Below are 25,165 nucleotides of genomic sequence, written 5' to 3' on the forward strand. Positions count from 1 at the left end.
CAGGGCGAGTCTATCTAAACTCGTAAAATCGAATTAATAACAATTCTATAAAAATTTCGGCAGAGTCTCCCTTATAAATAAAACATATCCAACCCTGCAATTGACAAAATAACACTCCCGAAATAATTTAATAACCAAACATCCTCCATAACCAACTTCTCAAACCAACTTCTCAAATATCACCAAAATCATCCGAATATTAAAATACAACGATTATCCTTAATAACATAAAATAATAACACAAATTTCGAATATAATAATAAAATCCACGACTTCTAGCACCATCACGTGACCACAATATCAAACTAACGTTCACTACTGGGTTGACTGATGTACCTGTAAATCTCCTGTGGGGGGAAAAATATAATAAAAGAGGGGTGAGTATAAAACTCAGTGAGCTCAGTGAGTGGATAGTAGGTGCTGATACTTTAATAAATTATTCAAAATCATTTAATCTTTCTCAAATCTTTTCTTAAATCAATTTCAATTTCGTAAATCAATTCTCAAATCAATTTCTCAAAATATCATAAACTCATTTAATTCAAATTGAATAACTACAATAATAAATCTGCATAAAATCGATGGAATCACCATACTCATATTAAATACTGAATACTAAAAACTGTCATCAAACAAGTACCCAAGGGATAATCTGATCATATCCGGGCTACAACGGCCAGGCAATAACGCACTATCTGGGTAACGTCACGCCCCGGAGCCACAACGGATAGATGGGGACGATCTCATCTCATATCTCATATCTCTTATCTCATATATCTGTACTGTGCATGCATAAGCCCCCAAAAGGCAAAAGCGCCCGAACACACGGCCCAAAGCCTCTATGTGTGTCCCGACGGGCCCCAAAGGCCTCTATCTCATCTTATCTGTATCTCTTTTCTGTATCTCTTTTTATCTGTATCTCTGTATCTGGAGGGAAGGGTACTGTCTAATGATTTCAAAACTGATAGTAAACATATGATCCCATCTGAAATCTCATTTTCTTTCTATTCAACATATCTCAAGTCTGCTCAATTCTAATATCATGCTTTTACTCAAAAACGCTAATAAAATCATAAATCGAACTCATTCTCAATTATAATAAATATCAACACATAAATAAAAGTCAATTCGCTGGAAAATCATTAAATCAACGCATTAAACATTTATTTCTCAAACATACTGTACTATATAAGAAAATCAGCATATACTATGAAAATAGGTTTTGTATATTCCACTCACAGTGATGATGTCTAGACTCAGTATCAACAACGTCCGCGGGTAGATTCTCGTTCGCGGATGCGGATCCTCCTAATCACGGAAAACACCATAATTATTCTCCGTAAAAACCAATTAATATAATAAATCTCGAAACAAATATCTATTAACGATAAACTAGTCCCGCATGTATAAAATTACCAAAATGCCCCTATAGGCCAAAATTACCAAAATACCCCAACATCAATATTTTACCAACTTATCCTCAAACTTCATGATTTTACCAAATTATCCTCATATTCGTTAATACCCATATTGTCCTCAATTCAGATTACATAAATTAATCACATTGTCCGAAATTACGAAATTACCCTCAGGGCATAAAATTACCGAAATGTCCACTGATTACATAAAATTACAAATTCACCCCAAAGTTTCATGAATTTACCGAATTGCCCCTGCCGGTCAACGGTGACCGGACTTCAGTCAACGATGACGGGGAGCTTAGGTCTGCTAGTTCCGGCCTCGATGAATCCAACGGTGGTGGCAGTGAGTCGCCACGCGCGCTACCGGCGGCGGATCGAAGTTCCAAAGTTCCGCAAATTTTCGGAGATCATTCGGCGAGTTCCGGGCGTCCCCGGCGGTCGTTGCTGGTCGGGAAATGTTGCTGGGGATGTGAGGAACCAGTTCCAAGTGGTGGCGCGTCACAACTCCGGCGGGATCAACGGCAACGAAAACGGGTCGAAGCCGCGACTTTTCGAGCTCGATCACCGGCGTTCTGGCCAGTTTCCGGCGACGATAACAGCAGGGATACGATGGTCTGCTTCCAAGCTTCAGATCGGTACCAAGCACGGCCGGTAAAGTGGCTGGAGTTGGGAGAAATCGTTGGGTCAATCCGCGGGTTACTGGGTCGGGTTCTCGGGTCAACGGGTCTGACTTCTCTCTCTATCTGTCTCTCTCTTCTCGGGTTCTTTCTCTCTAAAATGGAAAACCCGTTTCCCTCTTTCCAGTTATACAATTCTGCCCCTTTTTTTTTTTTTTTTTTTTTTTTTTTTTTAAGCTTAATACAAATTAAGCGAATTTCAGACCCGTTACGAAAATAAAATCCGACCATCGGCGCGTATAATCGAGCTCAATTTATCCCAATTAAACTATAGTGACGAAATTAAAAATTAATAGAGAAGAGGAAAATAAAAATCAGCACTTTATTAAGAAAGTCCAAGTGCGTATATTACAAAAATCTTGACCCAATGCCTAAGAAAACATGAACCAAAGGTATAGAAAATGATATTGATGCCACACTCAAGAAATAGATGAGAATGTGAGTGATAAGTCTAAATTTAGAACGTCACAAGAATGCAAATTCTTAATAAGTTCACTAGTTCTCAAAAGAACCAAAGAAATAATAATCTTTCAAATTCAAATAACATTAATCTCCAATATTATTACATAGCAAGGTTGTTGAATTTAAATAGGCTAAAAGAAACTCAAGATCCTAAAAATACAAATGGAAACATTGGAACAACCCTCCAAGTAGGTTTGTCAAAGGATGTTTCAAAAGTCTTCACCAACCCACCATAATTAATGCTATCTTTTACAAACTTAATGCTAGCCTACTATAATTAATGCTATCATTGACAAACTTAATGTTAGCCCACAATCATTGATGGTAGACTTACCTTACACATTGACAAACTTGAAACAAAACAAACAAATGAAGTTGAAAAACAAAGGAGTCGTTGAAAATCCCAAGTCTGAACAAGTTGTAATGAATTGGTCATAACTCCTTCTAGAGAACTCCAAATCTAGCTCTGTAAAATTTATTAGAAAGCTAACTTAATTATCTTTCCGAGGTATATAGCTTGTACATTACTTCTAGCTCAATCAATACAGTTTTTATTCCGAATTTGACCTTTATGCATTTTATACAAATTGTGTATTTGGCTGCCCAATAACTTGAATAATGCCCACAATGCCTTGTCTTCTCTTCAAGCCCAATTCATGATGTCTTGCATCTTGAATTGCATTTTTAATCCATATTTTCTCAATTAATCCATTTAAAGAAGCTTGCATCGTTTTGGCTCTTGCTCTTGTAATTGGGTCTCCATGAATGTGTAAAGGATCACTTGAAGTTTTAATGGTATTCCCTTGATGGTTCTCATCAATTATGAACGTCACACTAAGGCCATTAGATCGCTCCCATTTGTCATAAAGAGCAATATTAGCTTCAGTGTTGTTATCGTCAATAGGTGGTTCATCTTTTTGAATAACATAATGAATGTCCATCCACCCTAAGTGAAGAAGAATTCTCTCCTTCCATACTTTATAGTTTTCACCTTTCAACTTGAAAATGTTGCATTTGATTTCAGAAAAACTCATTGAATGTACAACTGCATAAAATTAAAACACATGTTTATATTATAAAATTTAGGCTACTATAGAGATATCATGTTTTACCAATGTAATTCATGTTACAAAATATGAATCAGGTGACATAAAACTTACATGTGGGCTAAAGTTCTAATTTAAGTAGATTCCCATATATTTTTATGATAAAATTATCAAACTATATTCCCTTTCTTAATTCCTGTGGGAACATTAAGAAAATAGTTTAGATATTTTATCTTAATTAAACATACAAATATAACAAAAATTCTTGTGAGATAAAATATGTTATATTAAATATGTTTAATCACAATTAATGTCGTTATATTATATGTGATCTGCAAGCACTTAATATGTAATTTTGCATAATTAAGGATGTTGTGGCTACTCCTAAAATAATTAAAATCATATTAGATCACTTGACATTTTTCCTTTTAACACATCATAACTATTCATACAAAATTGCATGCATAAGCAAATAAATCAAAATAATACATACAAATTTTAATATGACATTAGAACATAGATATTTAAATGTGAACAGTGTTACCAAAAGTCAAATATAACAAAAACACCCTAAATTTAAGATCTTATAATTTAAATTCGCAAAATTCAGTGGACATAAAACGACCAGTCGTTTAGATACTTACACAGATATACGACCTGTCGTCCGACAAATGAACAGTTAGCCAGGTAAACAAACGAATGACATGTCATCACATATAGCTTTCCGACGACAACTCGTCTATACATTATCAAGTTAAACGACATGTAGTCTATATCACAGATGGAGATGACAGGTCGTTGGTACATAACTAACTAGTGGTTTTGAAATAACGAATAATATGACATGTCATTTCTGTCTCTATCAAATGACATGTCATTCAGTGTCGTCTTCAACCTTCAGCCGGGTCCATTTAACTCGTTTTTCAACCCGCATGACCCGTTTAGTAGACTCGACTATATTTAACATTGTACAACACCAAATTCAATGTTTCAAATCACAGAACTGTTAGGAATCCGTTTCACCATAACACGTAAAAATGACTTTAAGTTTACAAAAAAATAAATTTCGGGAATTTTTGCATATATTACAAAATATAGAACACTATAAGGTAGAGGTATATCAAAGTTCTGATACCAACTGAAAATAAGCTTAACTACGATTTTCGTATGCAAGTATAACACACACATGCCCATAAAAATCAAGAGTAGAAGTTTAGAATCGAACCTCCATTGATATATTATGCGGATATTTGATGCTTCTAAGTCCTTTCTAATCACTAGCGATGGGGTAGCATAAGGTTGATTATAGGACCCAGGGACCAAACACCACTCTCACAATTGTATTTATCTCATCCTTCCATCAAAGCTGAAGAGGTGGGAAATTTTCAAAGCACTGACAGCTGGAAAAATGCGGCAAACTTTTGCTTAATAAAATGTTGGACCATACGCCGGAAACATATTTGCAAGACACATCAGCAGCCACATGTTCAACAGAGGGTGCTCGGCATTATTTTTAAAAAACTGTTTTTGAAACTTTAAAAACCAACAGCTAAAAAAGTCAATAGTTATAGAGCGAGAATTGAATAATATTAATTGCTAGTTAAAATAGTCTAGAAACAGAAAAGCTCATCAAGAACAATTATAGAAGATATTGAGTATATAAATACCGTAAATCAATGTAATGTTTTCAGAAACATTTGTTTCGTTTTTATTTAAACAACAAATAGTAGGAAAAAAAAAATGTTAACATTCTCTTATTAGGTGTATCTTTTCTTTTTATTAATAAATTTTCTTGTACCGTCGAGATCCGGCGCGGCTCGACAAAAGTTCCCGGCTACGCCATTGATTAAGCAACTACAGTCTACATAATTGTTTTCTGATGTCTTTTTCGTTTTTTTTTTGGCCCCACCAAAACATCGACATTACTTGTGGGAGTCTTCATCGTCTTTAGAAAAAAGAAGCAAATAATTCAATTCCCTTCGTAAATACCTAACAATGAATCTGAGACCTTAGTTGAAATATGGCCACTTGATAAGATGTTTGACGTTATTTTTTAAATAATTCATGATTTTCTGAAAATGATGTATTTAAAAATGGAAAGCATGTTTGGTAGTATTTGTCATTGCATTTTTGTTGAAATTACATTACCAAACTCATATTGCTTATTGCTTATCCACTATATCAAGAATATGGTGGATAATAAGGAAAGGGAGCTAATAATTCACTGCTTCATTTCATTTCTTGAGCACTTGGTTGCAAAACGATGATCAGACGCTGTTTGGGACAGCTGATGGGAAAAACTTTTGGGACTACGTAGCTGATGAGGCTAATTTCAAAAGCATTTTCTATGAGGCCATGATCACCGACTTTGAGCTGATAGCAAGTGTTTTGATTGAAGATTGTAACGAGGTGTCCAAGGGCTTGAAGTGTAACACCCCAAATCTAACACGTGCGGAGCACGTGAAGAAGGAGGTTACTCACAAATCATAATCTTTACTCATAAGTTTCAAACTGAAATTCCTCCAATTCTTATTCAAATAAATCCATAAATCCAAACGTCAAATACTAAATAATCTCTCTCGAGGACATATAAAAATAATAACAAAAGTCTCAAACTCCAAATTACACGTTCATAATAAAAGTAACTAAATAGAAACACAAGTCTATTCCTCCTCTTATTCAATAGCAAACGGAAACTGGAAATCATTAACTCCAAAGCTAAGTGCACCTCTCAAAAGAAACTTAATCTGCAAAAAAGTAATGACGAGGGGTGAGCCGTCAACTCGGTAAGTAAAACCATTCCTAACACACTAGGCCTATCGATACCAAAAATATTGCAAGCCTTCTTTTGTTTAAAGCATATATCATAATCCATAATTTTCATAAAACGATATATCACAATAACATAAGATAAATTCTTAATAATTCAGAATATTCAAAAGCATATTTACTTACGAATCAACTCATGTAATACGTATACAGAAAACAAACAGGTTAGCTCATGTCACATAGTGTCACCTATAGTCCCGGTGACCCGGCCAGAAACATAATCAGAATATCGTGTGCACATTCAGAACAGAAACCCAGTACTGGTCCAGACAGATATATCGTATATTACGATCAGAATCAGAATCAGAATAACTATGGACAATGAGCCAAAACATTAGGAACCTCATACAATTATCAGTAATTGAAATCATATATGGGTACAAAACATTCGTATCAGATTTATAAAAGTTCATATCAATAATATAGGCTTGCATAACATTTTAAAGATAACATCATAAAAGGTTGTCATGTCATAAAATCATTTACATATTAAAAAGCATTTATAAAATACTTTGTTAAAAAGAATGGTTTGAAAACATTTACATAAAGCTAATTTTGTTATCAAAATTAGTAATCCTTTAAGTAGTATCAAAACATTTATACTTATAATAATAATATCAAAATACTTCTACATATCCAGTACATTAGGAATGAAGTTACTTACCTCGACAAATGAACTTGGATTAACACACCTCTAAGCTTCTAAGAGCCTCAAACACCTTCAAAACCTTAAACAAATACAAGATATGACAATCAATAACTTATTCTAAGAATTTGATTTTCTAATTCATACCCGTACAGGTCTGATTCTCGGAATTTTAACTCTTAATCAAAGACTCAGAATGATATAAAATCCTATGGAACCATTCTGGACATCCATGAGTACCCCATGTAAAATTTACAAGAGGATCCGATATCAAAAACATTTTAAAAACTATTTACTTCTCAGCAAATTCGAAACTGTTTTCACATAATCTAAACCAAACAGAACGGGTTCCGTGATTTTTATAAAATAAAATACTAATCAGAAAATTATGAAATTAAAACTGGGAATCCTAGACACATATATTAACATACATATAAACTTTCAGAATTTTTTGAGTTCATTTGGTGGTACAAATAGTCTTGTGAATCTGATCACAATACTGGAATCGTGGATTTCCAGTGCAGTGGTTTCTATTTCCAAAATACGTATAAAATTGAAAACGAAGTTGAATTTAATGAAATAAAATTTAATCAAGAAGCCCTACATGTCTAGTTTCCAGAAATATAAATTTTATAAGAAAATTCGTTCAGAAAATATAGCTTTAAAAATTCGAGATACTCATGCTGTTCAGAATAAACGTTGTGAACTTACCCGTCGCTTTGAGTCTCTCCTAAACAAAGGTTTGAATCCTAAGATTTGGGTAGGAGCGTAAAGAGCAGCAGAGAAGAAGGATAAACGTTGTGAACTTAGGGTTATGGAAGGGGGAAAAGTATGTATTTATAGGGGATCTTAAGAAACCCTATTCAATAAGGAAAAATAGCCCTTTTCCAAAATGATCTCATAAATAACCTCTATTTAATTAGTACCCCTTTCTAAATAAGGGTTATAGGCCACTCATAATTCTCAATGAAAGCCCAATTTCCATAATTTAATATGTATGGGAATTTGTGGCGTTACAATTTCTCCCCTCCTAACAAAAATTTCGTCCTCGAAATTAAAAGGTTACCTTATGCATGGAAGAGTTGAGGATACTTCTCCAACATTTCTGCTTCTCTCTCCCAAGTGGCTTCCTCAATAGAATGATTCATCCATCGTACCTTCACTAGGGGAATAACTCTATTCCTTAATACTTGTTCGTCTCGATCGACAATCTCAATAGGCTGTTCCTCATACGACATGTCTTCATTTATCTGAATCGGTTGATAGTCTAGCACATGTAAAGGGTCTGCAATGTACTTTCTTAACACAGACACATGAAATACATTGTGAAGCCTAGACAGACTTGGTGGTAAAGCTATGCGATAGGCCACCGGACCAATTCTCTCTAAAATCTCAAATGGTCCAATAAATCTAGGGCTAAGCTTTCCTGTCTTCCCGAACCGAAACACCCCTTTCCATGGCGATACTTTCAAGAAAACAAAATCTCCTTTTTCGAATTCCAACTCACGTCTACGACGATCTGCATAACTCTTCTGTCTGCTCTGAGCTGTTTGAAGACGTCCTCTAATCAACTTGATTTTATCAACAGTAATCTGTATTAATTCTGGACCCAAAAGTTTTCTTTCACCAACTTCATCCCAGCAGATTGGGGACCTACACTTTCTTCCATATAATGCCTCAAATGGTGCCATGCCAATACTCGAATGGAAGCTATTGTTATAAGCAAATTCGATCAACATTAGGTGCTCTTCCCAACCACCACTCAAGTCTAGGACGCAAGCTCGAAGCATATCCTCAAGGGTTTGAATAGTCCTTTCGGATTGCCCATCTGTCTGTGGATGGAAAGCAGTGCTAAATCTCAATTTCGTCCCCAACTCTTTATGTAAGCTAGCCCAAAATCTTGAAGTGAACAGTGGATCTCTATCAGACACTATTGACACTGGAACTCCATGAAGCCTCACTATCTCCTTAATGAACAACTTAGCTAGTTGCCCTACATTGTCTGTACTCTTCCTTGCCAAGAAATGAGCTGATTTCGTCAATCGATCAACAATTACCCAAATGCAATCACATCCCCTCCTAGAACGAGGTAATCCAGAAACGAAATCCATTGTTATGTGTTCCCATTTCCACTGAGGAATAGGAAGCGTTTGTAAAGTTCCTGCTGGTCTTTGATGCTCAATCTTTACTTGTTGGCAGACTAAACACCGAGACACAAAAGCAGCAATATCTCTCTTCATATTCCTCCACCAAAAACTTTGCTTTAGATCACGATACATCTTAGTACTACCAGGATGCATACTGTAAGATGATTCATGAGCTTCTCTTAAGATCTCCGCCTTCAACTCTTCGTCTGCTGGCACGCATAACCTTTGTCCCAACCATAATCCATCCCCATTATCAAGTCTAAATCCGGGCTTATGTCCTTTGCTCACATCTTCACGGATTTTATTGAGTTCTATGTCGTTCTTCTGAGCTACCTTAACTCTATCAATTAGAGTGGGTTGGACTGTCAAATGTGCTAACACGTCTGCTTGCCCATGAGTAACTACCTCAATCCCACATCTCCTCAAGTCTTTTACCAAATGAGATTGCATGGTGATAAGATGAGCCATGCACCCAGATGATTTCCTACTCAAGGCATCTGCTACCACGTTTGCCTTACCTGGATGGTAATTAATAGAACAATCAAAATCCTTTACCAACTCCAACCATCTTCTTTGCCTCAAATTCAATTCCTTTTGAGTAAACAAGTACTTCAAACTCTTATGATCGGTGAAGATCTCACAAGTCTCCCCATACAAATAGTGTCTCCAGATTTTTAGAGCAAACACCATAGCAGCCAATTCCAAATCGTGTGTTGGGTAGTTTTGTTCATGATTCTTTAGCTGCCTAGAAGCATATGCTATAACCTTACCATGTTGCATTAAAACGCAACCCAAACCTTTTCTGGAAGCATCACTGTAAATCACAAAACCTCCACCTTCAGAAGGGAGAGTTAAAACGGGGGCAGTCACCAAATGACTCTTGAGCTCTTGAAAGCTCTTTTCACATGCCTCATCCCAATTGAACTTCACATTCTTCTTAGTCAAATTAGTCAATGGTGCTGCTATGCTAGAAAATCCTTTGACAAAGCGCCTATAATAACCTGCCAATCCTAAGAAACTCCTTACTTCAGTCACACTAGCAGGCCTTTCCCAATTCACAATTACCTCCACTTTGGCTGGATCTGCTGAAATACCATCCTTCGTCACTATATGTCCCAAAAACATCACACGATCAAGCCAAAACTCACATTTCTTAAATTTTCCATACAACTTCTTCTCCCGCAATGTTTCTAATACAATCCTCAGGTGCGTCTCGTGCTCCTTCTTACTATTAGAGTAAATTAATATGTCATCAATAAAGACGATGACAAACTGGTCAAGATAAGGTTGGAAGATCCTATTCATCAAATCCATGAACACTGCAGGAGCATTAGTTAATCCAAAAGGCATAACTAAGAACTCATAATGTCCATAACGAGTTCGAAAAGCTGTCTTCGATACATCCTCACTTCTTATTTTCAATTGATGGTAGCCAGATCGTAAATCAATTTTAGAGAATACCGCTGCACCTCGTAATTGATCAAAGAGGTCATCAATTCGGGGAAGAGGGTATTTATTCTTGACGGTAACCATATTCAACTGCCGGTAGTCTATACACAACCTCATTGAACCATCTTTCTTCTTTACGAACAAAACGGGAGCACCCCAAGGCGACACACTAGGACGAATGAAACCCTTATCTAGTAATTCTTGTAGCTGGACCTTTAGTTCTTTTAATTCAATGGGTGCCATCCGATATGGTGCCTTGGATATAGGTGTAGTACCAGGAACTAATTCTATAGTAAACTCAACCTCTCGATCTGGGGGTAGTCCCGGAAGATCTTCAGGAAATACATCAATAAACTCCCTTACAATAGGTATGTCTTCAAGGCACGCCCCATCGGGATGGTCAGCAACTATATACGCTAAAAATCCTTCACACCCCTTCTTTAGCATTTTCATTGCCTTAACCATAGAAATCAAAGCTTTATGACTCTTATGATTCCCTTGAAAATGAAATTCTTCCTCGCCAGGTAGGCGAAAAATAATTTCCTTAGCAAAACAATCTATTGAAACATGGTAAGGTCCTAACCAATCCATCCCCAAAATCAAATCAAAATCGTGCATCTCTAAAGGTAGGAGATCCACAAGGAATTCTTTATCACACAATCTGATCACACATGACTTATAGACATGATCTATAAACTGGCAATCCCCCATAGGGGTACTAATTGTCACGTGAACATCCAGTGGTGTGATAGGCACATTAGCATAACGGGCAAACACACAAGATACAAATGAATGTGTAGCACCAGGATCAAAAAGAACTTTGGCTTCTCTAGAGAATAAGGACAATGTACCTGATACTACATCATTGGACACCTCAGCATCTTTTTCTGTTAGTGCAAAAACATGCCCTTGCACCCTCGGTTTCTTCCTCTGCCCTTCGTTAGTCTGAGTATTTGTAGTCTCGCTACGTCTCTTTGGGCAATCCATAATCCTATGCCCAGATTCTCCACAAGCAAAACAAGCTCCAGTTTTCCAATGGCATTCACCAGGGTGCCTCCTTTCACAATGTCGACAAATGGGGTAGTTCCTCCGAGCAGTGTCATCAGGAACACCCTTGTTATCCCATTTGTTACCTCCACCATTATACTTCTGGGAGTGAGGACCCTGCCTATAAGAACTTCCATTTTGCGGTCCACCTTGTGGATTCTTCTTATTTCTCTGATCCCTTGTAACTTGGGCTTCAAGAATATCCTTCTCCGCAAGAATTGCTCGGTCCACCAAATCGGCATAATTGTTAATCTTAAGGATGGTCAATCGCCCTTTAATGTTAGGACGTAACCCTTCCAGGAACTTCCTACACTTACTACCTTCATTAGCAACCAAGGTATGAGCAAAACGAGAGAGGGCAGTAAATTGTTCCTCATACTCCGCAACAGACTTTGTTCCTTGAGTCAACCTCAAGAAATCAGCCTCCATCTGATGTCGAACTCGTTCAGGAAAATACTTTTCATGAAAAGCCTCCAAAAATAACTCCCAAGTAATGGGTGCATCTTGCAAGCCAGCCCTTATGAGACGAGATTTGGCATCCCACCAGTGGTCTGCCTCACCCTGAAGGACAAATGAGGCTAATATTACCCTTTGATCATCATTACAACCCATAGCCACAAATATCTTCTCCATCTGTTTTAGCCATGCCTCTGCAACCATGGGATCGGCAGTCCCCTGAAAGGTAGGTGGTCCCAATTTCTTAAATCGTTCTAAGTTCACCATAGCCCCATGATCTCTTGCGCCACCTTGCCTTTCAACTGGCACGAATGTTTATGATGTTATCTTTAAAATGTTATGCAAGCCTATATTATTGATATGAACTTTTATAAATCTGATACGAATGTTTTGTACCCATATATGATTTCAATTACTGATAATTGTATGAGGTTCCTAATGTTTTGGCTCATTGTCCATAGTTATTCTGATTCTGATTCTGATCGTAATATACGATATATCTGTCTGGACCAGTACTGGGTTTCTGTTCTGAATGTGCACACGATATTCTGATTATGTTTCTGGCCGGGTCACCGGGACTATAGGTGACACTATGTGACATGAGCTAACCTGTTTGTTTTCTGTATACGTATTACATGAGTTGATTCGTAAGTAAATATGCTTTTGAATATTCTGAATTATTAAGAATTTATCTTATGTTATTGTGATATATCGTTTTATGAAAATTATGGATTATGATATATGCTTTAAACAAAAGAAGGCTTGCAATATTTTTGGTATCGATAGGCCTAGTGTGTTAGGAATGGTTTTACTTACCGAGTTGACGGCTCACCCCTCGTCATTACTTTTTTGCAGATTAAGTTTCTTTTGAGAGGTGCACTTAGCTTTGGAGTTAATGATTTCCAGTTTCCGTTTGCTATTGAATAAGAGGAGGAATAGACTTGTGTTTCTATTTAGTTACTTTTATTATGAACGTGTAATTTGGAGTTTGAGACTTTTGTTATTATTTTTATATGTCCTCGAGAGAGATTATTTAGTATTTGACGTTTGGATTTATGGATTTATTTGAATAAGAATTGGAGGAATTTCAGTTTGAAACTTATGAGTAAAGATTATGATTTGTGAGTAACCTCCTTCTTCACGTGCTCCGCACGTGTTAGATTTGGGGTGTTACATGAAGCCTCTGGTCGATGTTGGTGGCAGCACGGGAACTATGGCAAGAGACATTGCTACAGCATTTCCCGATACAAAATGCACTGTTTTTGACTTGCCACTTGTGGTGGATAATATGGTGGGGACTAATAATCTGGACTTTTTTGGAGGGAACATGTTTGAGGCAATACCTTCTCCAAATGCGGTTTTGCTCAAGGTAATTAAACAATAAATTTTATCTTTTACGTTTATCATCTATATGTCACTAAGAAATTCTAAAAAGTTGTAAAATTAGTACCAGTCGACCGGAGTTTAAATCTTGTCTTGGGAAGGTAGAGGCCAAAAAAATATAATTTATTTTTCTCAATCCTTCCATATCTTTGAAAGAAAAAAAAATGTAAAATTAGGAATTTTCTTTTAGTCTTTAAATTTGGGCCAGTTACTCATTTAGTACACATATCTTAAAAATGACCTAAAAAGTGATTATCATAGATGAGGGAGGAAAAGTGATTATCATAGATGTTGCCATCGAAAACCAAACGAAAGGCAAAGAAACAATGGAGACACAGCTATGCTTTGACATGCTCATGGCGACTTTCCTCAAGGGTAAAGAGCAGAGTGTCTATGACTGGAAGAAGCTCTTCTTTCGCAGCAGGTTTCAACCACTATAAGATAACTCCTAATCTGGGCCTGTGGTCTCTCATTGAGGCTTACCCTTGATTGCATTCTGCTCTTAATAATTAATTTGTGTGTTTGAGTGGCAATTAATTTGTGCGTTTCCCTTTGCTTTTTATTTCAATTAAAGCCTTCGCTATGACGGGGTTCATCTAAAAAGAATAAATAAAAGGTCCGTCGTAGTCATATTTGCATTTTGGATTGTATCCTTTGACCTCTCTATGTTGTATTTGAAATCTCTCTATTCTTATTTAAATAAATAACTGAAAATGTGTTTGTTTAATAACTTGTCAAACTTTTTGACCACGATTCCCTCATTTCTACTGAGCAAGAATTAAGTCCAACGGTGGAAATTTTTTAAAGTGAAAAATAAAATCACAACTAAGCAAGGGATGCAGTGAGCTTTACCTGTCATAAAATACATAAAGCTATAGCAATGAAGAACATAATTTAAAATAAAAACAGAAGGAAACTTTCATGATTCCAATGACCAAAAAACAACAAAATTTCCTACTAGGACATCCAATGGCATCCTTAGATAATAATGGTGTGTTTATTTTAAGGGTGGGGCTATATACACTCTAAAAATTACTTTGAACACTCTATTACTATATACACTCATCCATTAATTTTAAGAAAATGAATTATACTTTGTACACTCTTTAAAATGCCAAAAAAGTCCTCACTTAATCCTTTTTAAATTAACCATCTTAATTACTCTACACACTCATGAAAATACTACATACACTCAAACAAATAAATCAATTAAACAATATATCCTTTGACCAAATCATAGTCATACAAAAAAGAATTAATCTTCCAAAAAAAATAGATCAAGAAATCTATTGATAATTGTTGTCAACATCTATTATTTCTTTTGTAGCTACGTCCCCACCAATTATTTCCTTGAAGTGTTGTATGCGATGATTATATATCGTCTCCCATCCTTTGGCACAAAAACTGTGAAATCTTTGCCAATTGATTGCTACATGAGGGATAGGATGGCCTGGTAACAAGAACACCTACATATGTTTGATTAATTTTAATTAGTAGAATTGCTTATTAAATTCAGCATAAAAATAAAAATAAAATAAAAAATACCTCTACAAAATGATTGTTATTTACAAAACCAATAGCAATCTCTTTACGAGAATCTGTAGGTACTGGATTTGACCTAAGAGGAAGGAAGGTAAGGCACTGCTTCATCGATAAGTGGAATACCACAATGTTGTAGGCTGATGCAATAAGATGTCCCATGTCAGGCATTGTCATCCATTTGTCAGATCCTGGACAGTTCTCAAAATATGATATTGCATGAATTAATTCATTGACCCTCTCATATGTCCCATACAAATGGCTATAATGCTCCATATTCAAATGCAACTCATTTAGCAGATCTTTCCTCACTTGTAACCATCCATTCTCACCAAAACCCATTAAGTCGGCTATCGCTCTAAACCCACAATTACCATCAGGTGCGACATCTTTAATATGATGAATGTATGATTGTAATGCAGCTGGAAATTCATTAACAAATGGATTTGACTTGAGCGAATTTTTTTTATACACCTAGCAACAAATATTAGGAAAAAAATGTGAAAATACAAACTATAGTTAAGAAATAAGTGTATGTGCGTGTGTGTGTATATAATTCTAATACAATTAAAATAGTAACTTTTGCTAATATATATAATAATTCTAATACAATTAAAATAATACCTTTTGCTTTGGTTGCTTATTTCCATTAACTTTCACTGCAGGTCTCATAAATGCAACTGTAGGCGAACAAATTTCTTTTCCTGATAAAACAATCTCAAAAGCAGATGGATCACGACAGGTCGATGCATTAGCTTTTGAATTTGGTCGACCACGTGTATTTTTCTTAGCTTCTGGTTCTATAAGAGATGTAGTATGAGGATTAGCAATTTCTGCCAACTTTTGTAGAATATGTAACTTCATATCATCATCATTCTCATTAAAGCGTTTGGCAATCAAGTCAAATATCGGTCCATAACTCATTTCTACCTTTCTCTTATTATGATTACGAATCAAGTCAAGTTTCTTCCAATGTGAATCAATACATTCTAAAGGTATAGGTCGACTTTCCCTTTTATATTCTACAATCTCATGAGCACAAGGTAAACCATGTGTACTACGAATTGTACAACCACACACGGACACATCAATACCAATGGAATTAGTATTCTTCGACTCACTTAACACCATTTGCAATGCAGATATAGAAATAAAGCCTCGAAGCTTTTTAAATTCAGCAGGTTTGAATTGATGTTGTACTACTGTCAAACTTTTTTCAAATGAAGCTTTGATGTTCGTGTGTAATAACTCTAATAAAGAATGGATTTTTGTCCAAGATGTCTCAAAATTACCTTGACTTGTGCCAAGTTCCTTTTTAAGCCTCGAATGTGAACTTTCCACCCTAGTAATAAAAATAAAAAATTGATTAATATATATTAATTTTAAATTGATAAGCTAACTATGAAGTGGTGCATGAAAATAAAATTATACCTATTCGTTGTTAAGTTTCCGAAATGCATGATCTTGTCTGTCCATGCTGAAACAAAATTTTCCTTGTATTTATCCAACCATGTAGATGTCACATACTCGATTGCTTGTGGATAGGATATAAAATCTTGCTGCAGAGCATTGAGGCGAGTAATAAATTCATCTTCACTGGAAGAAAATACCAATACATTCCAACTCATCATAAACTTCTCCCATATCTCTTTTGTCGCAAACAATTTCTTGCACTTTGCAATTACATTTTTGTTTATATGCCACCTACATAACAAATGTTTTGCATTGGGAAATACTCTTTTAATGGCATTAATTAAAGCTAAGTCTCTATCACTAAGAATGACTTTAGGCATAGCACTATCATCCAGTACACTTTTTAATCTAGTCAATGCCCATGTGTAGTTGTCTTCTCGCTCAGATTCAAGATAAGCAAAAGCACCAGGAAATGTCATCTCAGTAGATGTCACTCCCACAATTTGCAGAAGGGGAAGGTTATAGCTGTTACACTTGTAAGTACAATCCATCAGCAAGACACATGGAAATGCATGCAACAAGTCTATACTGACAGGATGCGCCCAAAATAAGTCTTTGACAATATTAGTATTATCAAAACTTCTATGCCACTCAATATACTTGTGTTCAGATAACTTACTTAATAGTAGTTGCATTTGTGATCTCCCACCCATCTCTACTACCTTATATCTTTGACGTGCATTATAAATATTCTTTATTGTTGAGACATTGTTGGGATTTTTCTTTTTCAATGTCAATAAAATATCTTTTGGACGCACCATACTCGTGGACATATCAATTAACAACAAATTCTCTTCTCTTGACAATCTTCCTGCATAAGAATGCCCCTCAAGATGCTCAGCAGCTGGATGATTATGCACTCCACATACTACTTTTAATACCCAATCATCATTAGTGTCTAACTTATGGCCATTTAATGTAAATGGACATCCACATCTCTTAGTGCCAATAGTCCTTGATTGCTTTTCTTTTTTATTCTCTTCACTTGTTCTCGTGTTTCTATATTGTCCACTTCTCTCACAACAAAAGGTGATCCTTGGTTTTTGAGCACCATTACCAGAATTAGATCTCTTGATCACGATCACAAAAACATTTTTCCTCCCAACTTCACGAATCCAAAGAATTAATGCTTCCTTAATTTTAAATATCTACATATAAAATAAATAAATAAATATTAACAAAGGAACATTAGACATACGAATTGTAAAATAAAACTCACCTTATTATTAATGAATTCATTAGTATAATCCATTACGCATTCCGAAATAACATTGAAATTTTGAGTTGAAGGGAAAGAACAATCGAGAAAGGGGAAGAACAAGAAAAATTAAAAGGATCACACATACCTCATTATAGTTAAAATCTTCACATATTAAGTTTCCTTTATAAATATTTATTTAAGATCTTTGGAAGAAAAAATTTAAGATTTAAAATAGTAAGAAAATTAAACATTAATTGCAATGCCCTAAATGAGTGTCCAAAGTAATAATATTATATATGCTCATAATAAAGTGTCTTTAATAGTAATTTCTATCATGGGTATTTTTGTAATAAAAATATTTGTAAAAATATGAGTGTTCAAAGTAATTTTTAGAGTGCATATAGCCCCACCCTTATTTTAATTATATGGGACAATGGGATATATAATTGGAATGGGGAATCAGATTGAATGATGGGGGTTTTATCTACTCCGTTATTCCCCACTCAATTATGTATAACGAAATATTTTAACTACCGTTAATGATAAAGTCCTGTTGAATGAAATAATTAATTTTTTATTCAATTAATTCCTACACGTGGGTTTTAATATTTAGAGTTCTTATTTCATATTATTACATATTATTAGTTGGGTGTTCTTAGATTTTTCACTAATACTCATGTATTGTTGATTGTTAAGATTAACTTTTGACTAAACATATGCTTGAATCTATATGTGTGATGATCTTTGATTCTATGTAAGTTTTGACTCTTTATTATTTAATATGTTTACATGGATATTTAGATATCATATTATTAAGTCGAAAAAGAATCTACACAAGATTATTTTTAAGAGTGGGACTATTGACACCCCTCCAAATACCTTTTAAAACCCCTTTAATTATTTTCAATTTTAACTTTTATTAAAATTACATAATAGGATAATTTTTAGTTAAAATCCCACTCAAAATTCAAATAATTTTTTCCCCTTAAAAGAATCTAACATTCTAGAAATTAAAAAGGTTGATTTTCATCTAATGTTTTAGTAAGAAATCTACTATTGGCGACTGCAATGGAGAGAAGAAAATCCTTTTTTTTTCAAGAAATCCTATTGTTAAAATGAGGATTAATAATAAAAATTAAAGAATGGGATTTACACTAATAAGTTTTAATTAAGGGTATTTTTGTTATTAATGGACGTGTTAAAAGAATTTTATAATTTTTAAAAATATTTTAATGGGGTTAATAAAGAAAAGGTGCATTAAGAGATATTTAGAGGGGTGCCAATAGTCGCACTCTATTTTTAATTGGACTTAACTGATAATTGATAGTTGTTAAGTTAAATTGATAATTACGTAGATTAATTTCAAGTTGGCTCAAAAATTGAGAATTGATTAGTAATTAGATAATTGTTAAGTTGAATTGATAATTACATAGATATAATTGTTAAATTGAATTGTGGTAGATTCAAAAGTCTTGGTAAATTTAATTTCTTTAATTCTCGTGTTAATTTTCTCGCTTTTAATTTTACTTACTTCTTTGGTTTAAATTTCTCCAAATAAAAAATTTTCTTTCCAACTAGGATATACTTTTAATTAGCTTAAACTAGATTTAACTTTCCTAAAAATTGACAGTCCTTGTGGGTTCGACATCACTATTCATAATCTATACTCTAATAGACTCGAGCGCTTGCTAGTATATTAAAATTTACACAATAAATTTTGGGTGGATTGCCGGACTGTATTGGAAAGTTTATTTGATTTGGATTGTACTCAACCTCTAGGGAATCGATAGAGGAGGACCATTGATTAGTAGAGATGATGAGAGACTTTTATCATGTTCTTACAAGAAATTTGAATGCCATTTGGCATTTGCGCATATATTGTGTATAAGCTATCTTTCTTTTCTTTTTCTTTTGAATTTGGTGTGCACAGAACACTTTTGTAGACTAAAAATAAAAAATTGTAATACTTCCGATCATGTAAGATCGGTTGCCTCAATCCTAGACCTCGATGTAATAAGAGTCTATTTTTCTTGTGTACAGATATTTTTACCCCATGTAAATTCACCTCACTTCTAAAAATTATTTATAATAAAATCTCATCAATTTTAATAAATATATGTTTTTGTATGTAATAGTTTAGGTACTTAATTTTGTGTCTTATAATTCGAAATTTTTAAATGAAATCTAATAATTTTTAATATTTTACATGTAAATTACATAAATTTGACAGTTTGATAATTTATGAGTATTATACCATAAAGACATTATGTTAGTTTAATTAAACATTAATAAATAGTCAAATATAAAAACTAACGTAATGTTTAATTAAGATAGATTTAATTAATAATTCTCTAAATTCTTCTTTATTTCAAATTTAGGGTAAATGTTCATTTAATTCCTATATTTTGGCGCAAGTGCCTGTTTAGTCCCTATATTAAAAAAAAACTCAAAACACCTCTATAGTTAAATATGTTACATTCTTATCCTTACTTTTTCTTTCCTTTTAACCATTTGCAGCAATATTCTTGACATTCACTAATTTATCTATAAAAAAGTTAATTAGTGAATTAATCAATAATTATCAATGTGAAAGAACCGGCACTTTTTGTACCAATGCAATAATCCTGCTAATAATTATCTATAAATAAATTAATATCAGCCAACTTAAATTAATGTTTAATATTCTTACAATAATCTTACTTATAATTACTTTATTAAAAATTAAATTATGAAATTAATCCTACAATTAAAATAATACAACAATATTTGTGTAAATTATGAAATTTATGTTACTTTTAAGGTTAATTGATAAATTATCATTTTTTTTTCATTTCATCAAGATCTCCAGTAATATTGTTGCAAGGGTATTATTGTAAAATAAAAGAAAAAGTAAGGGTAAGAGTGTAACATATTTAACAGTAGGATGTCTTGATATACATATATAGAGAGAGAGAGAGAGAAAGAGAGAGATTAAGTAGACGCTTAACTCAAAATAAGGGACAAAAAGAGCATTTTCCCTGAAATTTAAGCTACGAGATTGTGCAAAATCTTGAGTACTTTTAAGAAATTATGTGACAACTAAAGGTTTCCAAAACTGATTTTTAATGTAAAAAATTCTAACATATACTTTTATCTTTAGATATGTCTCAAAAATATTATTTTAAATAAATTCACAAAAATTCTTATTCACTGTATAGGGTTAAATTCAACAATTTAAGTAAATATTGTGAAATGTATCCATTAGTGACCGAGTGTTTTCAAGTAATTTTATTAGCTAATCACCCCAATTTAAATTCTCATGATGGTAGAGGTTAAAATATCAATTTGCAATTGGAGAAGAATACCCTCTTACCTTTTTTCCCCACCGGGAGGGGGTTGGGGGGGGGGGGGGGGGGGGCCCCCATTAGTGAGAAGGTACAAAATTCCATCCCGCTATTTACCTTTAAATATTTAAGTAAATTAAATTATTTTCTCCTATATATTTTAGTCTAACCTTTTTCCGAGTGATGGGAATTATTGTCAATTTATACAAAGTTGCTTGTATTATTTCTATCCGTAGGTTGGGTTAAAGTTGATATGGATGGTGTACAAAATGATAAATTTCACTATTATTTATTCATAAGAACAAAAGCTCAATACAAGTGTTTGGAACAAAGAAAAAGAAATGACATATTAAAATAATTTAAAAATAACGACTAATTATCAGTCTTTCTTAATTAATAATTCAGACAGGACAATCAATCATTTCACTGATTATTTTATTTCCATCATTAATGTTTTATTCTTATCCATAATAGCCATAAATTAACAACAATTGAAAAAAAAAAAACCATTGAAAGAAACGCTTGGTAGTTTCCAAACCCAATTTATATGTCTAGATCGGGCTGTGCATGCTGCTTCCTTGTCATGGAGAAAACTAAACTGATATGCTTCGTCTTCTCCACAGCTAAATGCTCAGCCACAAGCGTAGCAAAACGAGCAAACAAAGGATCGATTACGGCGTTTCCAAAATGACTTGCAAGCATGGGCTCGGTAACAGCTCTAATAGAATTTGCAACATTTTGTCCACACCGGTCTTTGTTGAATACAAAACTTTTGTTGTTAACATCGTCACTGGGATCCCAATTCACCTCAAAACTTTCGAACGTGTCAAGATTGAATGAACCTTGCTCCCTGACAATTGACTTGACTTCTTCCTAGTAGGGAAAATAGCAAGGCATATTGAATGAATCCACGTCAGCCTCTTCAACAAGACCCTGAAACTCAAAAATCACAGCTTGTAAGTTGTAACATATACATATATACATATATACATACGTACACACACACACACACATACATATTAAAATGTTAAAGAAGCTAAAGGCTGAGAGAGCCCTGACAGAAGAAACGATAAATCGGTTCAGGTTACTGTATCAATTGAATATTTTTCAATTAACATGGTAACTCTGGTCGGGTATACTATTGTTTCTATCAGTGCTCTATTAAACTTTTCTGTTCAAATATATATCAGCAATCCATATATAAGAGAAAACTTTTAAGTGATGAATAATTAATTTATAGACCTCATTGGCCAGTTGAATGAGAGATTTTGTTAGCAGCTCCCAAAGGCAACAGCAATCTTTGCTCGAGGGATCTGCAATGCTCCTGCCAAGAAAAGTAAGAAACATACGTCCTCCAGAAACAATTTCTTCAGAACGTAAGCTTAAAAATGCTGAGAAATCACGTTGGAACTGCTCCCAAAAAGCTTGACACACACTGGGAGGGCTCGACTTAGTAATGTAAATATCCCTCTTGTTATTCTCAAGATTCTCTGGAACCTACACATAAACACATTTAGTACATATTTAAGTCAATACTGTGACTTAAAAATAAAAATTAAACAAGCACATGAAAGTTAAAAGGTGAAAATAATGCGTACCTTGGAGAGCCAGTGAACACTATACGAAGAATGTATGAAATTTATGCCTCTGCTTGGAAAAAGCCTCTGGTAAAAGGAACCTGGCATTCCTGCTATGAAACAAGGTCCAAATTTGTCTTTTTTGATCCTTTCATAAAAATCAGGAAGAGACTCGAAGATACTGTTGAAATCATTTCCTGGAAGATCATTGAGAAACACTTGAAACTCGGGTAATTTTTTGTTCACTTGATGGTACAGTTTATGAATACTGTCAATAATTTTAGATACAACCAAGAGGGTATTGGGTCCTGAGGAGCAGCCTAAATCAGCAACGTTAAAACAACCAGGAAACGAGGAGCTGAACATATCTTTGATGGTTTCCTCCAGGAATGGCCACGCCTTCGACATCACAGTTCTCTGAGAAAGCAGTAATATAAAAATTAAAGATTAAACGAATTCAAAATAGTTTGTGTCAATAATATAATTAATTACTAATAAGTTCGACAGCAAATGGATACCTGAATGTTGGAGTTTTTCGCATAGCTAGTTTCTCCACCTCCACCATTCATGCAAGGAACATTTACCACAACCATGGCTACTTTCTTAAATTTACTTCTGTGTGCTGGATACGGATCATGCGTTGCACCCCTTAGCCTTTTATAGAGAAAATTGGAAACACGCATAGTTACACCATAAGGTAAGAGACCATAATTTTTTTTCATCAAGTTTTACTGAATTCCTATTAATATCGTCATTTTATTGTCATTAATTAATTTGTATAGATTATGGTTAATGATGTAATGATGATGTTCACCTATAATGTGCTGTACACCTATACAGTAATGCTAATATAGAACTCAAAGAGTCAAAAGTACATTAACATATATTCAACGGTCTAAAATCTTGGTCTTGACATTTCTTATACTCTCATTCCTAACCTTAACCTCAAATTTTTATTCCTATATTTATTTTACATTTAAAAGTAAAATGACAAATTAAATATTAAATAAAAGCTTATTGAGTGATAAAAACAATATAAATAAAATAGTAAAATTAATGTACATCAAACATGTCTTAGTACGGGCTTAATTAATTATACTATGATCATGAAAATTATATTAGTAATTAAGTTAATTACTTCAACAAATATAAGGTCAATTTATAGGCAAAAGAACGAAGATCTATTTAACGACATTAGCTACTCATGCTATCATTATTTTTAAACAAAAAGTAAAGATGTGAGGGACATATAGATCTACATACTGTACATATCAAAATATATATTTTAAAATTATTATTATTATTTCATCTTCTAATGATGGTCTAATTGGTTAATGTTTGCCCATGAAAGCAATCGATCAACAGCTCAACTCCAATAAAATACGCTTGAACATTTTTTTAATATTTAATACTAATAAATAATAATATTATTGCAATCTTCTCCCCCAAAACTATTCTTATTAATTTCATACTATTTTCGACCAATTATCTAGCATAGCTGTAAATATAAATGTATTTTTTATGATGGTTAAAAGTCATCGAAATAATAATTTATTTCTACCACCAGTTTGGTATGCTAAAATTGTTCATAACTCAAATTCTATCACCTGACGAATTATAATGCTCACTTGTGACTACATTAGTATTTGGTAAAAAAAAGATATGGTACTTTCCATTGTCAAAATCTTGCCATTGCAAATAACAATGGCACCAATGCCTATCGCTAAGCGTTTTAAAATTTCACGACTTATTTCCAATCAATTTCGTATTTGGTCAAATTAAACTTCTATTATGAATTGTGAAAAATAGTATGGTCATAAATAATCATGTGTTCCTAACAAATTTAACAAAATTATTGAAAATATTGTTACATTTTCGATAGTAACTTCCTATCATTGAAAATGATATTGGCGCCATTGAGTTTCCCCAAATATTAGAGATTAATTATTAAGTTATTTTTTACTGCTATGTCCCATAAAAAATATGAGACATTCTTTTAGCAATGAATTGATTTTTACGATCGAAAATAATCATATTTTCGATTAAATTTGTCCTGCAGTTAGTAATGTTAGTCGAAAAAGACTATTTTTCTTATAGTGAACTTAAAAGTTCAGTAATGTTCATAACATTGGTAACTCAAGAGTTGAGGGTTGCTCTCTTAGGTGAGAATAGTTTATTAAAAAAATAGCAGATGATGGAACATTTGATAACATCGATGATATGAGAGATCTAGCCAAACTATTCCAGAAGGTGCTTCTACATGTAGGAAAGATGTATCCAAATATTGTGTAGAAGATTGTTTACATAGAAACAATCGAAGATTTTCTTGACAAGATTCAAAGAAATGAACTTCCTAATTTGCTGCAAGACACTTAAAAAGAAATCGTGCATGCAGAAAAATCAAGGATTTACTCTAATTTTAAATAAAATTATGACTGATTCTACTCATTCCTCAGAAGTGGCAATTTTAGAAGCTCTAATTGTTATCA

At 33.7% G+C, this 25,165-nt stretch overlaps 2 protein-coding genes, 1 long non-coding RNA gene and 1 pseudogene across 3 annotated transcripts; all 4 read right to left on the minus strand.

The window, feature by feature from the left end:
* Window positions 1–123: 123 nt before the first annotated feature.
* Window positions 124–2,192, minus strand: LOC102621835 (uncharacterized). The gene is made up of 3 exons (XR_008054840.1): window positions 1,664–2,192; window positions 1,240–1,308; window positions 124–347 (listed from the first exon to the last, which is right to left on the minus strand). It is a non-coding gene; the product is annotated as an uncharacterized LOC102621835 (long non-coding RNA).
* A 9,161-nt stretch (window positions 2,193–11,353) lies between these two features.
* LOC127902203 (uncharacterized) lies at window positions 11,354–12,447 on the minus strand. The gene is made up of 2 exons (XM_052441024.1): window positions 11,529–12,447; window positions 11,354–11,373 (listed from the first exon to the last, which is right to left on the minus strand). Exons 1-2 carry the CDS (start codon window positions 12,445–12,447, stop codon window positions 11,354–11,356), a joined length of 939 nt encoding a protein of 312 aa, XP_052296984.1.
* A 1,941-nt stretch (window positions 12,448–14,388) lies between these two features.
* On the minus strand, window positions 14,389–17,827 carry LOC127902204 (PKS-NRPS hybrid synthetase cheA-like). The gene is made up of 5 exons (XM_052441025.1): window positions 17,795–17,827; window positions 16,534–17,723; window positions 15,727–16,444; window positions 15,109–15,576; window positions 14,389–14,415 (listed from the first exon to the last, which is right to left on the minus strand). The coding sequence occupies exons 1-5, from the start codon at window positions 17,825–17,827 to the stop codon at window positions 14,389–14,391; spliced, it is 2,436 nt and encodes an 811-aa protein (XP_052296985.1).
* A 3,555-nt stretch (window positions 17,828–21,382) lies between these two features.
* Window positions 21,383–23,290, minus strand: LOC102625698 (probable methyltransferase TCM_000331; annotated as a pseudogene).
* Between the last annotated feature and the right edge of the window lie 1,875 nt (window positions 23,291–25,165).

Source organism: Citrus sinensis, chromosome 5 (genome assembly GCF_022201045.2).
Source record: "Citrus sinensis cultivar Valencia sweet orange chromosome 5, DVS_A1.0, whole genome shotgun sequence".
Taxonomy (NCBI): domain Eukaryota; kingdom Viridiplantae; phylum Streptophyta; class Magnoliopsida; order Sapindales; family Rutaceae; genus Citrus; species Citrus sinensis.

Excerpts from the sequence above, each read along its gene's own strand:
- LOC127902204 (XM_052441025.1), bottom strand. The coding sequence starts at position 17,827 with ATGGATTATACTAATGAATTCATTAATAATAAG. Across the intron at positions 17,724-17,794 it reads ATGAATTCATTAATAATAAG|ATATTTAAAATTAAGGAAGC; the intron begins GTGAGTTTTATT and ends TTTTATATGTAG. Across the intron at positions 16,445-16,533 it reads GGAAACTTAACAACGAATAG|GGTGGAAAGTTCACATTCGA; the intron begins GTATAATTTTAT and ends TTTTATTACTAG.
- LOC127902203 (XM_052441024.1), bottom strand. The coding sequence starts at position 12,447 with ATGGTGAACTTAGAACGATTTAAGAAATTGGGACCACCTACCTTTCAG. Across the intron at positions 11,374-11,528 it reads GTCCAATGATGTAGTATCAG|TTTATAGATCATGTCTATAA; the intron begins GTACATTGTCCT and ends GGGGATTGCCAG.